Raw genomic sequence first — 16,422 nt, 5'->3', positions numbered from 1 at the left:
CCGAGTTTCGCCTGAAAATCTGCCCCAGGTCGCTGCCACCAGTAACAGCCCCGCTGTTGTGGCTCCAAACTTCTCACGCATACCAGGGTGGACGTGGAAAAAAACAAAACAAAACAAAACAAAAGAAAAACAAACAAACAAACAAACAAAAAAAAACAAAAAAAAACAAAACAAACAAACAAAAAAAACATCTGCAGGCTGCTGGGACAGCTGGGTCAGCCTGCCAGCTGTGTCCGGCTGCCGAAAGCTCTGGGAAATGCAGAGGTTCAGTTCTTGTGAGTCATGTCCTGACGCTGGGGGAACTTCCTTCGGGGACTTGTTCCTGCAGATGAGCCTGCCGGCTTTCATTTCCAGCGTTGGAGAGGGAGGAATAATTCCCTGTTTTCTCCCTGCTTTCCCCATTCAGACTTCCTGGCCTGGCTGCTGTGCCCTGCCCTCGTTGTCCACTGAGGACGGGTTTGATGCCTGCTGTGTGGTTACTCATACATAACCCAGAATGACAGACACGTTTTGGATGGATTTTACAGCTTCTCATAAATCCTTGAATAGCAGCAGTGAAAATTGTTAACATAAGTTCAGACATCCAGGGATAACATAGTAGCACCCGCTCAACTAATTGATGATGGCAGTACAAATAATACTTAGCACAACCTACACCAGTTGAAACTATTTTAAATTCTGTACCAGTGCAGGCAAATTCATGCTGAATTTGGGTTCGTAAGTTTTCTTCCTGTCTTGGGCGTTATTATCTTACTCTTCAGAGGTAATTACGTCTGTGGCAGTGCAAGTGCAAGCCCTGTGACCTTCAAAACAGATAATTCCCTTGCCTTGTAGTGCAGAAGGAACTTCTTCTCTATTTATTCTGTAGGAACTACATGAAACAAACCATGGCTGGACTGAAATAAGGAGATAGCTGGATTTCAGGCATGAAAGGTCCAAATTGCATTCCAAGTAAACCTATGTTCAGTGCAATCTGGCTCTGTGTACACCTTATTAGATCTCTTCTCTTTTGACCTGTTCCCTGGGTTTGTGCAGGCCTGCCCAAATGGTTCTTGAGAAACGACTCTTGTGAGAGTGGGTTTGGGACATAGTGTTTTGCTCCAAATGTGTACTGACATGGTCAGCTTAGTAAATGTCACTCCTGGTCTAGTATGGCATGTGGTTTGGTGGCTTCACGTGTGCTGTGTCTGGCCGCTTCAATTAGGGTTCTTTGAATAACTTTAATTGGAAAGATGAGAATGCCACCTCTGCTCTCCATCCTTAAGCTAAGAGTTGTAGTGCTCTCTTAGGAAGTGAAGAGGTATCTTTGAACTTGCTTGTGCTGAAGGTGCTAAATCTAGTTATTTGGCTTCCTTTGCATGTGCTCTAGCCATTAGGGAGTTGTTATATGGATGGTGCAGACACTTCTTTGAGATTGTGATCTCTGCCAGATTGAAGCCACTGCCTGTTACGAAATAAAATAATACGTGCATCTTGTCAGGGCGGGATTCTGGGTGATGAAATTTCAAGGATTTTTTTTTTTTTTTTTTCTTCAGAGAAGAGCTCTGGAGTCTGATGCCAGTGAATACACTGAGCTAACCTTGCCAACATGACATAGCATTTGTTTGTTCATCGTTCTTCTTAACTATCCTTCAGCAGACAATCTCTGGGCACTTAAGAGCTCGACACAGGGTTGTGGATTCTGCTTTCAAGGCTCAGTGCCTGAAACCTAGGCCTTGCCACCTGAAGTTGCAAGTCTTAGGCCCTTCAGTATTCGTGACTGGAGATGCAAACAACTTAAATAACGATCTCTAAGTTCATGAGGCATATGATGCTTTTTCTCTCCCTTGTATGATGTACTTTACTTTGAATCACTAGGAGTTTGCTTATGAATAGGGATAATATTTACCAAAAATAGACACAAAAGCTCCTTAGTCCCAAACCCTTTTAATTAGCTCTGTACAGAAATTGTACAGAATGTGCACTTTGTAAAGTGGTAATACTGACAGAAACAGTATCATTCAATTTCTAATATCATTCTGTGTTGTTCATTTCAGTCTGTTTCTGTCACTGATCTGTATGATTGTGTCCTAAGCCTTTTTTCATTGCATTCAAACATGGACTATGAAACAGATTACAGGTGAAAATGAAATGTATTATATTCAGGTATTCAAGTTGAGAGACAAAAAATATGAATGATTGTGGACTAACCTAGATTAAAGAAATTACTTTTCCACAGTCGTTATTCCTGTGAGTTTGTTAGTCACCTTGGGACACAGGAAATTTCCTTCTTTTTAAAATAATTGTGTTCTATTTTGGTTAATGCACATTTCTTAAATACTTTAACTTAATTAACAGAATTAGCAATTAATTGATGGAAAGCACGCTATTGAAAATTCTGTAATTATTACTTTGTAAAAGAGAGAAGCATGTTAAAATTTCATGTATTATAGTCACGTTCCATACCTCTTCTAAGTATGGAGTATTTTTTATAAAGTAACTTTAGGTACCTTTAACCTATGTAATAAGAATGAGCTATTGAACAATGGACACTTCAAAAAGTGTATTATTGTTACTAGATGAATTTATTTTGCTTTAAAGGTTGATTTATTTTAATGGAGCCATTTAATTTCTTTACAGATAATGAAACTGCTGTCTATACACTAATGCCAATGGTGATGGCTGACCAGCACAGGTGAGAGATTCTTTACATTTCCTAGTTTTTTGTTTTAAGATCATAGAAAACAGCATGTTTGCTGCAGCTACTAGAGCACTCTCAGGAGTTCTGCTGCTGAACTGAGATACCTTCTGTAGCCGACTGTGTATCCTTAACTGAGAAACCTGTTTTATTTTACACCTTAGACTAGAACTGGGATTTGTTCTATAGATGCATAGAGAGGAATTTGTGCTCGGATAAGAAAAGCATTGTTTTATAACTAGGTTATAGATTCAGGTGTGTGTTTTTTGATGATGTAAAAGCTGTTAGTCTCGTGTAGACAACGAGGGTGATACTTCTGCGATTCCTTAGATGAGCAGCTCTTTCTCTTACTCGGTTGTCCTCAGTGTGTTTGGAACCTGGGTGCTGTGCAGTGCCAGCGAAGTGGTATTGCCACTGGTTTGTAGGCAAGCAGATAGTGTGCCTCCTGCTGAAAATGTAAATTGCTTATCTAATCAGGATAAACATTTGTTCTGCATAATACCGTGTTGATACTGTGTGCATAGGCTTTAAATTATGTGATCAGCTCATTGCTGGAGGTTGGAATGACTGGTTCACTTGTAGTCTGACTTATTTTGAGATATTTTATCTTAACTAATTGTTAGGACTTGAAGGGTTTTATTTGAATTTCTTAGCCTATTATCATGAGTCTTCCTACATTATCATAGTGATCTTGTGTACAAGTCTGCCTTCTGAACTTTATGTTTAGGAAATCTGCTAGATATCTGGATAGGATGCTTGTGTTGAGTTAAGAAGATGTGAGTTTGTGGATTTTTCAAACCAAAGCTAGTGTTACATTTGTTTTCTGTCTGCGAAGACGTGATTTGGCCATCCAGTGTAATGGTAAGTAGTTCATATTTGAAGCTTCTGCCCCGTCACAGTTCATTTTTTTTATGTGCAAGTCAGAAGTGGAAAAGTGTTAATGTGCAGATGCTTACAAGCTTTTGGAACTTTTCTTCAGAAATCAGTCAAAGGAGAAACAAATTGTGATCAAGTAAGAAATAGAGTACTCGCGTACAAGTTGCAGTAAATACTTTGGATTCTGTGAACTATTTTTTATTAACATTTTATATCTCTTTTTGAAGGTCTGTCTCGGAGCTACTATCAAATTCAAAATTTGATGTGAATTATGCATTTGGACGTGTGAAGAGAAGTTTGCTTCATATTGCAGCAAAGTAAGACTTATTAGAGTCCAGACCAGAAGTTTACAATGAAAGTAATACCACAAATCTAAGGCACCAATGTAAGCTGGAAAACTCTGTAGTATCAGTTAACATTTGTTTTTGCACTACTTTTGATTTTTTTTTTGTTCTTTTTACCAAGAAAAATGTCTGTCCGTTGAGAGGACAAGTTTTACACATGATATCAAATGGCTTTCCAAATTCTAGTGATTTCTAGCACCTCGGTGGATACTTTTTTCCTTTCTCACTTGGGAAGCAGCTGTTCCAAATTTCTTCATGGACTGTAACAGAAGGGGAGATAACTTGGTCGTTCTCTTCTAATGTATTTTTAAATAATATTTATCTCAGTTAAAGGACTTGAATGCAAGTTTCAGATGTGTGACCTGGATTTATTATTTATGTTGCTATTCTATGTGATAAATATTCATTGCCAAGAAACAATTGAATTAACATCCTTAACAGAAATGAACCAGTTTACTGAAAGGCCATTGCAAAAACTAAACTTCAATGAAAAAATGCATTGCATTTGGGTCCTGCTTTAAATGTTAAAAAAAAAAAAAAAAGTAGTGATATTGCATATAAGTAGAAGGTATTTGGGCACAATAAAGTTAGAAATTCTGTGTTTCTAAGCAGGCTGTTTAAGAAATATTTTTCCCAAGCTTTACATCTCCGAATGACATGCTTCTTTTGTAAAATTTACTTAAAGAAGTGCTTAAAAAATGCAAGCAAATCTTTGTATGTGTCTTAAAAGTTTCTTTGAAATGTTAGGTCTGTTGATTACAAAACCCAGCAAATTATGTTATGCTGTTTGTGGATTCTCCTATATCTTGCCTGTTTATTGGATCATTGGGAGGTCATCAAGATGCCGTTTTTGCAACTTACTGTACAGTTAGGCTACAGTTTTTTTGTGTTGGTGTTTAGTGGTTCTGGCATTGAGGAGACCGGTAACAGTAGATAAACTGGTCAGGACAAATACAAAAATATTATGCTTTTATCCTCCTTCTCATCTCTTCTTCTTGTTCAGAAGTTAAATAAATGTACATTCTAAATTATCTATATTCGTGGTGACATCAATTGTCCAGAGGAGCTATCCTATTATGAAAAGTAAAAAAGAGTTACAGATTTAAATTGAATAGCAAAGAAGCATTTGTGTGAGTTTTAGATATTTTTCTCTAATATTTAAACATTTTTTTTTGATATTTAAACGTCCAGTTGCAACTTTCAGATGCTGAAGTGTAAGAAAAAATTATATTAGAATTATTATTTAATGGCAAGTTCAGTCCTGTGAATAGACAAGAGATGAAGGAGATGAAATTGTAAACAAAACACTGAAGGGATAAAGCACATTTTGATTTATATTTTAAATAACTGGTAATCTTAAAGATTGACTGTTGGATTTTAAAGTCACTGAAGGCTATCATGAATTCATTTATACAACTTACGATCAGTCTGTTCTCACTATATTTAAGCATCTTTCCTTTAGCTTTGTGTACCTTGGAAATATGAAGGTGTAAAAACCATTTAGTGAGTTTTATCTGATTGCGATCTGTATATAGTACTACTTTTTTTTATATTGATATAAATTTGGTTTGTAAATATCCTTCTTATCTTGTTCTTAGCTGTGGATCAGTTGAATGCCTTGTTCTACTATTAAAAAAAGGAGCAAATCCAAACTATCAGGACATTTCAGGATGTACACCTCTCCATTTAGCAGCAAGGAATGGGTAAGAAAAAATCTTTAAAACTTAAATAGGTGTTCTACATAATGCACTTGAGCTGCCATGTTCTGTAATATTTTTGCGTGGTTCAGTAAAATACTTTGCCTTTCACTCCTGAAAATAGGTATGGCAAGCAGGGAACTTGAAGGTTAAAATCCTTACTTTAATATTCAAGAAATAATGTCAGAAGTGCTAGTTTCAGTGGCAGGCATTTTATTGTTTTCCTTTAAGCAGGTTCTTAGTTACTTAACACCTCTACGATCCTTACAACAGTTGTCAAATAAAGAGTGCATTTATGGTCCTCTTAGCTATATAAGGTAAGATTTCAAAGATGATACTGTAAGGGGTTTGAAGGGTTCAGAGATTTCAAGTTTTTGCTCAGCTAATGTCTTCGAGGTAAGTTTTACTGCAAGGAAAGGAATACAAAGTTTGCACAAACCATATTAAGCAGGGTGAATTAAACAAACACCTTTTTGTATTTGGTAATGAGCTTCAGTTATACTGTGGTATCTAAAAAAAAAAATAAAATAAGTGTTTTAGAGTAAAAATGATTTACTTGCTCTTTTGTAATTGTAGTGCCTTTGTTCCAAGTTGTAAGGGCTCCTGTGGGACATCTCCAGTGTTATAGGAAAATAACACTTCTTATGAATCAGGGTAGTATGTGCAAGTTGTTAGTGTGCATGTATCTGACAAGCGGTTGACCTGATTGTTGGCGAAGGAATGGAATACAATTTAAGCATGAAGCCCAGTACAAAAGAATTAGAAGTGCAGGAAAACTTTGCTGCAGAAGATGATGGTGGCAGATGATCTTCAATATTATCTTCAGTGCATCAAATAGTTCTAGGACTTGATTTATGTTTCTTTTAAAAATAATTTTAGTATTTAGCGACTTAGGAGTTATAGTGGCATGCACAGTTCACCACTCTTATACCACCCAGCGTCTATTTTTTTCCTTTGTAAGTTATTTGTGATTTGGAGTGTTACCTATACCTTTATCTCACATATAGGATACTGCTTTTCACTTGCAAGGACTTTCCACAAATAGTCTTATTACATTGCTGTTTCTCAGATGACTTGGTGAATGTAGGTGAAATAGAACAGATGGAAGAATAAGTATTCAGCCTTTCTCAAAAATTTAGTTGCATACATAATTTAAGGGAAAAAAGTCACTGAGAGATTCTTACTGTTGACAAATGGTAGCACAGAAACTGTAAACTCTTTCTAGAAGTATACTGAATTTGACATAGTCTAGCTGGAGTCCCTTAGCTCATATTTAGAGTATACCACTGCTGCAAATCAATTTAGGAGCAAAGTATCTGAGTTGGAGCAGTTTGTCAGCTGAAGCAACTACTGATGTTGTTTCGCATAGGTTAATTATATAAGAGATCACATATGAAAAGAGACAATGTTTAATAAAATGTTTTTCAGGGGAGGTAATTTGCTGTTTACTGTGGAAAGTATTTTTTTTTTTTATACCATTAGAACACTTAGTGTTGATAGAATGTGCCTTTACTGTTATCTCTAATTGCTTTTTGTGAAAAATGTCAACTTCTTGTTTTGCCTTATTAAAGATTCTTTTCTCATTTCTTGTGAGAAAATAACATTAGCCTGAATAAACTGTCTCCCAGTTGTGTAATTTTTATTTTGAAAGTAAAGTTTTGCAGTGCTGGAAGTAAACCAGGTTCCATCTCTGAGGCCAGTGATGGCTTTTTCCCTCCAATCTTTATGAAAATTTCTTAAAGTGTATTTTTGGTAACACGTGAAATTCCCTTGCAGTAAAACTTGTCAAAATTACCACGCCTTTTTTTAAAAAAAATCTTTTAATATAATTCTCAACCTGTAGTATGTGGAAGCACACATACGGTAATAGTTTTAATTTTTCTTTTTAAAGAACCTGTAAGTTATGAGTAACTGAATTGTATCATAGCTGGTACTGCAAGTGAGTGGGAGTGTAGTGTTTAGTACACAGGAGGAATATCTGTAGGAGAAAGGAGAAATGGCCAAGGGGCACATAATGAAATGCAGAAATAGACACAGGAGACAGTTATGTGGAAGAGAAACATGAGAAAGTTGTGAGAGGTACTAAATAAAAAGGAGTGAGAATAAGCTATTAAGGGTTAAGCACTTAGAACATTAGAGAGCAGTAAAAGACCAACAAAACATGAAGTAGGAAAAACACTCCTACTTTCATTAAAGCAGTTTGTGTACTTGCCAAAGATTTACATAGTGTTACAATGAGCACCTCATTAAATAATGATTTAGTGGTATACTATAAATGTGTTCACTGAAGTGTACAGATGATGATGAACTTCATGGATTTCCATTAGCTGGACTCCAGTGTCTTGTCTCGAGAGTGTGGTTCATGCTGAACTGAAGCTGTTAGCATGGTAGTTGAGTACTTCTACACTTTCCATAAAAGCCTTCAGCTGCACAGTTTTTTTTGTCCCTATGTGTCATGTGTCACAGTTTTGTGAATCTCTAGTGCTATTGATAATCACTTCTCTCTTTCAGATGCTCAGTACCATAGTCTTTATAAAATAAAACTACCTGCTTTGATTTTTACAGTGATGAATTAGATTGAGTGAGCGGACCTTAGGAAGAATTTGGTCTCTAAATGATTTTGCGTGGCTCAATTGTAATGTTTTATTTTGTTTATAGCCAGAAGAAATGTATGAGCAAGCTGCTGGAATACAGTGCGGATGTCAACATATGTAATAATGAAGGCTTGACTGCAGTAAGTACTATTAATTCTCATGGTGATCTTGAAATGAACGCAGAATTCGAAGGTTATGATTTCTTGGGCTTTTGCCATCTTACCTGTAACTAACTAAAGCTACTGTGTCCAGTTCTCTTAAGAATCAAAAGGTGAACAAAGTATCTAGGTGTATGACCTACAAAGCTTCTATTTGTGAATATCTTGACAATAATGCAGTCCAATTTAAAATCTTATTTTTGAAATACTTGCATCAGTGCTTAAGGAAATATATAATCATTTTGAACTTAGATTCATTGGTTGGCTGTCAATGGACGAACAGAATTGCTTCATGATCTTGTGCAGCATGTCAGTAACGTAGATGTTGAAGATGCAATGGGACAGACAGCCCTTCACGTAGCTTGTCAAAATGGACACAAGACAGTAAGTTTCTAAACTTTATTAACTCATTAAAGGCACAAAGAATTGGGTAGTGCTTCAGTGTTATTGTGTATCTTTTTTTAAACCTCAAGCTAGTCATGCGTATGGTGATGGTTAGAAATGTGAAGAATTCTATTGTTTCTCTTAGTATTGACTGTGTACCCATCCATGGGAATAACTCATTTATTCTTATAGCAATGATTGTTGCTGTTTATTAGTTTAAGTGACTTGCTGTGTATGGCTCAGATGTTCTGTAGTAGTATTATTGCCTTGACTGCTGTTTTTATACAATGTTAAAAACTTCAAATTTTTTCTTGTTCTTTGTAATGTTTCAGAATTGTAATAGCTATTCTGAGCTTTTGAACTCTGAAATTATCTTAATATACTCTGAATAAGAAATTAACAGAGTTGAATTTGATAACTATTTAAGATGAGAAGTAAACAAGTTCACATATATTCACACAGATCAATAAATGAAATCTAAATTTTAGTTTTGGCCTTCCTTTAGGACTGAGTATTCTTAGACTAGACGTCTGGATGCTGTACTTGAACTATATTACAGCCATGTAGAGTCTTGATCTTGAATTATTATCTCTGGGACTACTTACAGTTTGCAAAATTATCTTTTTTTTTTTTTTTTTTTCTGCTCAGCTCCTTTCTGTTGCAGATCTTGACTTTGGAAGACCAAATTCTGAGAAGTTGATATCTGTAGAAATGTGAACAGAATACAGCAAAAGTTGTTTGATAGTTTGCTCAATATTTTCATATTTTAAATTATGCTTGCTTCCTTTTTACTTCTGTGTGTTTAAATTTAAGGTTGTGATAAGCCTGTTCATGTCTGTCATTATCTAGAGGTTTACTTCTGTTCAAAAAGTATTTTTTGGTTTTTGTTTTGTTTTGAAGTGCTGGTATATGTTACTGGAAATTAAATCCTTCAGTGTAATGAGACATGCATGACACGAACTAGTTGCAAGCCATTAGACTTCTCCACTGCTGACTTTCTAATGCTGGTATTTTCTTCTGTTACAGACAGTGCAGTGTTTGCTGGACAGCGGTGCAGATATAAACAGGCCCAATGTCTCAGGGGCAACTCCACTCTATTTTGCTTGCAGGTATGTATTAGTAACATTAGACTGTTACACTAGAAGTGAAATTGTGGTGTGTGTGGTTTTTTTTTTTTCGTTTATTTGTTTGTTTTTCCCCCCCCTGCAGTAACAGTGATGAGAAGGCACAGAAATTAGGAAACAGAAAAGCTGACTTGTATTAATCTTGCCTTGTGTTTGAATGTAGTTTGGAGCTATGTCTAAATGCTTATTTCAGTACTGCAGGCTTATATACCTCTTTCTTACAGACTTTATAAACACATAGCTCTGCATGTTATAGCCCAAGTGATAAATCCATGACTACTGAACTTTTTAAAAAAAATAAAAATAAAAAAATTAGAACTACCAGCTTAGGTTCCTTTGAGGAATATTTTTTTTTCCTCTTTTCAATAGCTTTTTAAAACAGTGTATTTTATGGTAGTAATTTGAGTAGCTCTTTCTACTGGGCCAATTTTTGCAGTTCTTGTGGGTGGCTGAGCACCGATAATCTTCCCAGGCCGTTGGTAGACCACCAGTCTGCCAGGCAGATCACTTCAGTGACATTTTAAAGATGTTATCTAAATTTATACTTTTTTCTTTTGTGGGAAGACCCCATAGGTTGAGATCTAGGAGTAGTTAAGCTAATGATAGTTACATTTATCACTTTCCAGAAGTGGACATTTTTGTAAGGCGATTTTGACTACTTGATAATGTGTATTATGATAGTGTACATGAAAAGTGCATATATACCGTAAGATTATAGTGTTGGATTGAAATTATATTATTGCTTTGATTGATTCTGCTTTGTTTGCTGTTCAGTGTTATTTCAAAACTAATTGCATATGATAAATGACTTCATGTTCTAATTGGAGCATTTCTGCTATTTGTTAGAATATTTTGCAGTTCTGTAATCCCTGTGCTTTGGTTATAGGTTAACTAGTTCATTTAGGATTAAATGTTAATATAAACAAAAGGAGAAACGGATGGACCTGGTGGCCTGCCAAGAGTTATGTTGTGGGAGCCTTGGTCTCTGGAGTTAGAGTATGCTGACTCTTGGCAGTTGAGGAGGAAAGCAGGCAATAAATAGCTGCTAGTTAATTGAACGCCTTGGTATTTCCTTCAGGGATGAGTATTGGCACCCACTTTAAAAGAAGTAAGCAACCTTGCTTGGAGCTTTTCCATGAGAGAAATACATCACCAGTGCAGTGGTGATATTCTTGCAGAAATGAACAACAGGAGCAACTGGAAGGGTGGAGTGAATGGGATGCATTGTAGAAGTAGACATGTCTCACTATCAGAAGTGCCAGCTGATGGTGCTGCCACCCAGGAAGAAAGGACCCTGATAACAGGGTGAGCAGTGATAGCAGTGGTTGGTTAAGGCATGAGAAAGGGTATCCGTGCTCAGAGTCTGACTCTAATTCTTTTTTGAGGTGTTAAGTGGATGGGCTGCATCTAAAGAGACTTACAGTGAAGAATTGCTTCATAAGGCAATTAGTCTTAGCCTAGGTGAGATCTGGTAGCTGACTCGAGCAATAGTACTGGGGCAAAGCAGTATGTTAGAATAACCTGTTGGCTCCATGGTCTGCAAAGATAAGGAAGAGGAGAGCTCAGCTGGGGGCTGTTGAATGACCAATAAACTTATCCTTTCCTCATCAGCTGTTAATTTTTGCTTTTCTTCTGCCTTTCTCAACTGCTACCCCAGTCATGGTGTATTCCGTTACAGCAAACATAAATACAAATTTCTGTAAGAGGCAAGTAGCAAACTAGTTCATGACCTAAAACTTAATAGAAAAACTTCTATCTGTAGCTTTAATTGCTGTCTCTTGTACTGGTCTTTTGCCCATTAGATACTTCTGTATTACATTTTGTTAGTATGTGCACTAAATATTGTTGAAGGCAACAGTCAACTAGACTTCCAATGTTTTTAAGTTAAAATCTAATCACTGGTACTTCTTTTTTCCCCTGAAGAAAATGGGAAAAAAAAAAAAAAAAAAGTTATGGGAAGTAATACACAAAGTGTTGAGGGATATAAATAGTCCTTGGTATTAATTTTTTGTAGTTAGTGATGTTTATGATAGTTGTTTATGAAATACTTGACTTGAGCAGACATAACTGGTCTATATACCATATACAGAGACCAGTAACACTATGAAATAGACTCTGAATAGAAAAGAAAAAATCATTACTCTTCACATTTAAAAGCTAAACATCCACATTGGTTAGAAAAAGAAGTAAGTTCAATAGATCACTCTTGGTTCTCTCTTGTGCAAAACATGGTTTATCAATATCAGTAAACCATTAGTAAGATTTGTTCATTAAAGCACAACCAGATAATGGATTAATAATTAGCCTTTCTCATTTTCCCCTCCTCCCCCCAATCTGGTAGGAGTGAGCAAAGATCTCATTTAGCTAAGAAAACTTCCTCTGAAGTAAACCAGGGTTTTGAATTGAGAAAGCATTCTTCTTGTGCAGGAAGTGCAGCTCATAGATATTCATGAGGCTAGGCAAAGATTATTCACTTCTGAATGATGAGGATGACTCTGGCTGCATAAATGGACCATATCTAATTTTGTACTGTGCTTCTGCACTGGCCTGGAAGGGTAGTAGCAGGAATGTGAGCAGCATTATTTTCTGTCTTGTGTTTCTGCTTAGTTTTGTACAATGTAGCTATTTGTTTCCTCCTAGTTTATGTTGATTGTATTTGTGAAATGCAATAAAATGGAACTTACCACTTGTAATAAAACAAAAGTGCTGTATTAACTCACTTCTCTTCTTTTGGATAGCCACGGTCAAAGGGACACTGCACAAATTCTTCTGATGAGAGGAGCCAAATATTTACCAGACAAAAATGGCGTTACTCCACTGGATCTTTGTGTACAGGTATTGATACCAATACTTTTTTTTCCCTGTGAAATTCTATCAGTTACTACAATGTCAATTGATCAGTGTTATCTTTTTAGTTTTAGGCTGAAGGACTTTAGGTAGTCCTTTGGCAAAACAGAATTGCAAAATATATCTTTTTTTTTTTTTTTTTTTTTTTTTTTCAATTAAATTACAAGTAATGTTTTTGCAGGTTCCCAGTTGGTACTCAGTGCAAAAGTCTTTAGTAGATATCATTAGCATCTTTGAAAACTTTGCAGGATTGGAGATGACAAGAAGCAAACAGTTTGCGGAAATCTGTTTTACTAGAAAGTTTGGAATCCTTGGTCCTAGACTCCGTTTAGGTGTTTGTGTGTTTAAATCTTAACAAGTAAGAGGTAAAGACATTCAGAAAGGAGTGAGTTTCATTACCTCAACTAACGTGTTCTCTTTTCTCTCGAAGAGACACTATTTAAAAAAGGCAAACAAAACTTATATGGTGCTGTGCTGCCTTTCTTAATTTTCAAAGGTATTCCAAATGCTATATCTGGATGATGAAAAAGAACAAAGCTGTAAAATCTGATGTATTTTCCACTGCTGTACACTTCTGGTTTGATACAGTGTTGTTTATACTGCTTGCTAGTGTCTTTTTTTTTTTTTCGTGAATACTTACATGGTTTTCTGTAGAATTAAATAGAGGTTACTATGTAAATGGTATGTAAGGAAGGAAAGGAAGATTTTGAACCCTTTGCTAGTATCAGAAGACTAGAAACTATAAACTGGAAAATTAAAAAAAAATCACTACACTTAATGACAAATAAAGATAATGCACCTTTGTTGAAGTAACAGTTTTGAATTTATTTCAAGTCTTAATTATCCTGTATTGTGTAAGAACAACTGGGCAGTAGATCCAATTGCGCTTAAAGTGATCATTTTCTAAAGAGGAGATCTCTAGAAAATTGTGAGGTTTGTTTGAGGAGATCCCTCGCTCTTGCCTTCTGTAACCCAAAGCTTTAAAAGCAATGTAAGTCATCAAAAATAAATGAGGTATATTTATTTGTCTGAGAACTGTTCAGAAGTACCAGGTCACTACATTGTCTCACTACTGTCTCTGCTATAAAGCTCAGAGTTAGTTTTTTTTTGCTTCATTATGCCGTAATGACTTACCATTACCATAAAACCACATGAAGTCTGCTCAATTTCGAGGCTTCCTGCAGTGACAGACCTGTAAGAAAGTATAACAGTATGTACTTAATGGTACTATTCTTAATTTTTTTTGTGATCAGAGTTTCAAATATCTTCTTTAGTATTTAGTTTTATGATCCCTAGGGAACTAGAGAGATGGGAACCACTTCATACATCAAGATTCTGTTTTTCTTTTTTTAAGCTGTGAGTAGTGACACCTGGTGTTTGCTGTTTTGTAGTGATGATTTTTATAGCGTGTTCGAGATCATCTTGTGAAGACAAGCTTGTGATACTGAGTAAAAAGGGAGAAAATGTTTTCTTTTATATCAATGATCTTATTATTTGTTTATGGGTTTGCTTTTCAGAGTAGATGTGTGCTTGTGGAAGATTGAGATTATAGATTGATATATTTCTTGCCAATATGGTATAACTTTTCATTTGAAGAGCTGAAATTCATTAATTCTTGAGGATTATGGATAGTTTCAATTTTAATATTTAAGTTCTTGGCAACAGGAGCAATTTAATGAATCTGTTATCACTGAAGGGAGTTATAGACTGTCATGCAAAGAGAAGGATCCTCTGGAGTTATAGCATTTAATAAATTGCATCTTTTCAGTGTAAAATTTGATGTGTTTTCAGCTGCTATGTTCTGGCTTAAAAATGCAGCTGTGTTAAGTAAAATTTGATACAGAGAAACCACAATTTCAAGTTCTGTTCTTCCCAAAGGATGTGTTTTTCAAAAGGTTTTCGTTTAAGTTAATTTGAGCTGTTGATTTAGGGCACATGTGGAATCAAACTTATGTATTAATTTTGAAGTTAAATAACCTTTTCATGTATTTATCCTCTTTTTCCTTTAACAAATCAGATTTGTATCTTATGAAACCTCTGGGGAAAAACTTGTTTTGAAGGGTTGGTTTCTGGATGTAATTCGGTGGGCTGGTGTCATCCATCACTAGTAGAATGAGAAGCTAAATGTTGTATTGTGTTTAAGTACTCTGGTAAGTTGCTGGGGAACTGTTGTTCAAGTGTATGCTAACTTAGTTTTTTCAGGTAGGAAAGTGTTCCAAAAACATAAGGAAGGGTGTAGGTATGTTTGAGTAGACGTACTGACAGAATTTGATTCTGTCTTCTCACAAACTCTTTGTGATGTCTAATGTTGATACAGTATTGACTTTCAGTTTATTTTAGGACTGGATTTCTGCATTGTTTTTCTTTAAATGTTTGTAATCCTCAATAGGTTTTAATGCCTATAATAGTATAAACCCCAATTTTAATATTTCTTTTTTAATTAAAAATGTTTTTTGATCAATCACTTTTTAGGGTGGGTATGGAGAGACCTGTGAAGTCTTAATCCAGTACCATCCTCGACTTTTCCAGACAATAATTCAAATGACGCAGAATGAAGATCTGCGGGAAAACATGGTAATACAGTATTAGGTGTTGTATAGCTACCAAACTGTCTGTGTTGTGGAGATATTATTGCTTAATAGGAGCATTCGGATTATAAAAAACTATCAGCAGTTGACTACTGATAAAGTAATTGACTGCTGCGTAATTTTTTCCCACCCTATGGAGGATTTACTGTGTTCACGTAGTTTTCAACAAAAAAAAAAAGGGTTTAAATGTAGAGTCCATCTTAATTTAGTCTCCTCACTTCGTGCATTTGGAAAAGTAGTCTAGAGAGTGTGAGAAATTTAAAACAAAACAAAACAAAAAAACCCAAACAATTGTTGCAAGCTTCGTTAGAGTGGTGCTGGTAGAGCATTTCATACGTGCAATTTCTTTGTGTGATGATGCCTGTTTTACTTTAATAGTTACCGACGCATACCTGTTCTAGGATATGTCTCAAGGCTTGAATAGTCTAGGATTAACTGGACATTAAGAATGTGAGTGCTCACTCATATGAAGTTGCCACATACAATTAGTGTAAAAAGGCTGCAGCCACAATTTCATTTGGTTCCTATTGGTATAGATGAAATTATTTCTAAGCTGTTCCTTTTTCAGTGTTTTTTCTATACCTTGTTTCTTTTATTATTGCTGTGGGGTAGTGCAATCTAAAGCAAGGAAAAAGCAAGCAAACTTTTTTTCTTGATTATATAGTGGGAAGGAAGCATGAGATGACTTTTTCAATTCTAATCTAGCTAGCTTTTTTAATATACTGTTTGCTTGAAAATAGCTGCAAACAATCTTACAGACTGTAAGCTTAAAAAAAAAAAAAAGAAATATTTAGTAAGGTATTGGCTGCTGCTTTACTGAACTTGGCTTGCTAGATTTTTGAAGTTCTTATTGTTCTCAGTAATCCCATTACTTCCAATACAAGATTGAGGACCTATAAGTCTATATAGAAACTGTTTAAATTTCTTAGGATTGAGTAAAATGATTCAGAGATGAAATTCTCAAAGCATATATTAGAAACGTGGGTAGATGGTGTAGATGATTTCAAATAGAGGAGGAGGTTAAAGGATTACACCTATGGAACAAAAACGACTGCAGAAAGGTAAATGACACAGCACACTCATATATTGCAGAAGTAAAGACAATCAGGAAGGAGAATGGATGTTTTGTCTGA

The 16,422-nt window shown here is 35.5% G+C and overlaps 1 protein-coding gene across 3 annotated transcripts in view; it reads left to right on the top strand.

Annotated features, from left to right (window-relative positions):
- Positions 1–16,422, top strand: part of HACE1 (HECT domain and ankyrin repeat containing E3 ubiquitin protein ligase 1) — a 49,049-nt gene that overhangs the window by 554 nt on the left and 32,073 nt on the right. For 2 of the 3 annotated variants that reach the window (XM_084514210.1, XM_084514209.1), the window contains exons 2-9: positions 2,620–2,674; positions 3,781–3,870; positions 5,496–5,600; positions 8,253–8,328; positions 8,599–8,730; positions 9,757–9,839; positions 12,593–12,689; positions 15,174–15,275. In XM_084514210.1, the coding sequence (XP_084370336.1) occupies positions 2,620–2,674; positions 3,781–3,870; positions 5,496–5,600; positions 8,253–8,328; positions 8,599–8,730; positions 9,757–9,839; positions 12,593–12,689; positions 15,174–15,275 (740 nt within the window). Of the gene's footprint in view, positions 1–2,619; positions 2,675–3,780; positions 3,939–5,495; positions 5,601–8,252; positions 8,329–8,598; positions 8,731–9,756; positions 9,840–12,592; positions 12,690–15,173; positions 15,276–16,422 lie in introns of those variants that run through there. The other variant, XM_084514211.1, reaches the window with a different exon arrangement.

This window comes from Aythya ferina, assembly GCF_964211825.1.
Source record: "Aythya ferina genome assembly, chromosome: 3".
NCBI lineage: Eukaryota > Metazoa > Chordata > Aves > Anseriformes > Anatidae > Aythya > Aythya ferina.
The sequence above is the reverse complement of the archived record's forward strand: the minus strand, read 5'-3'. Positions and strand labels throughout refer to the sequence as shown.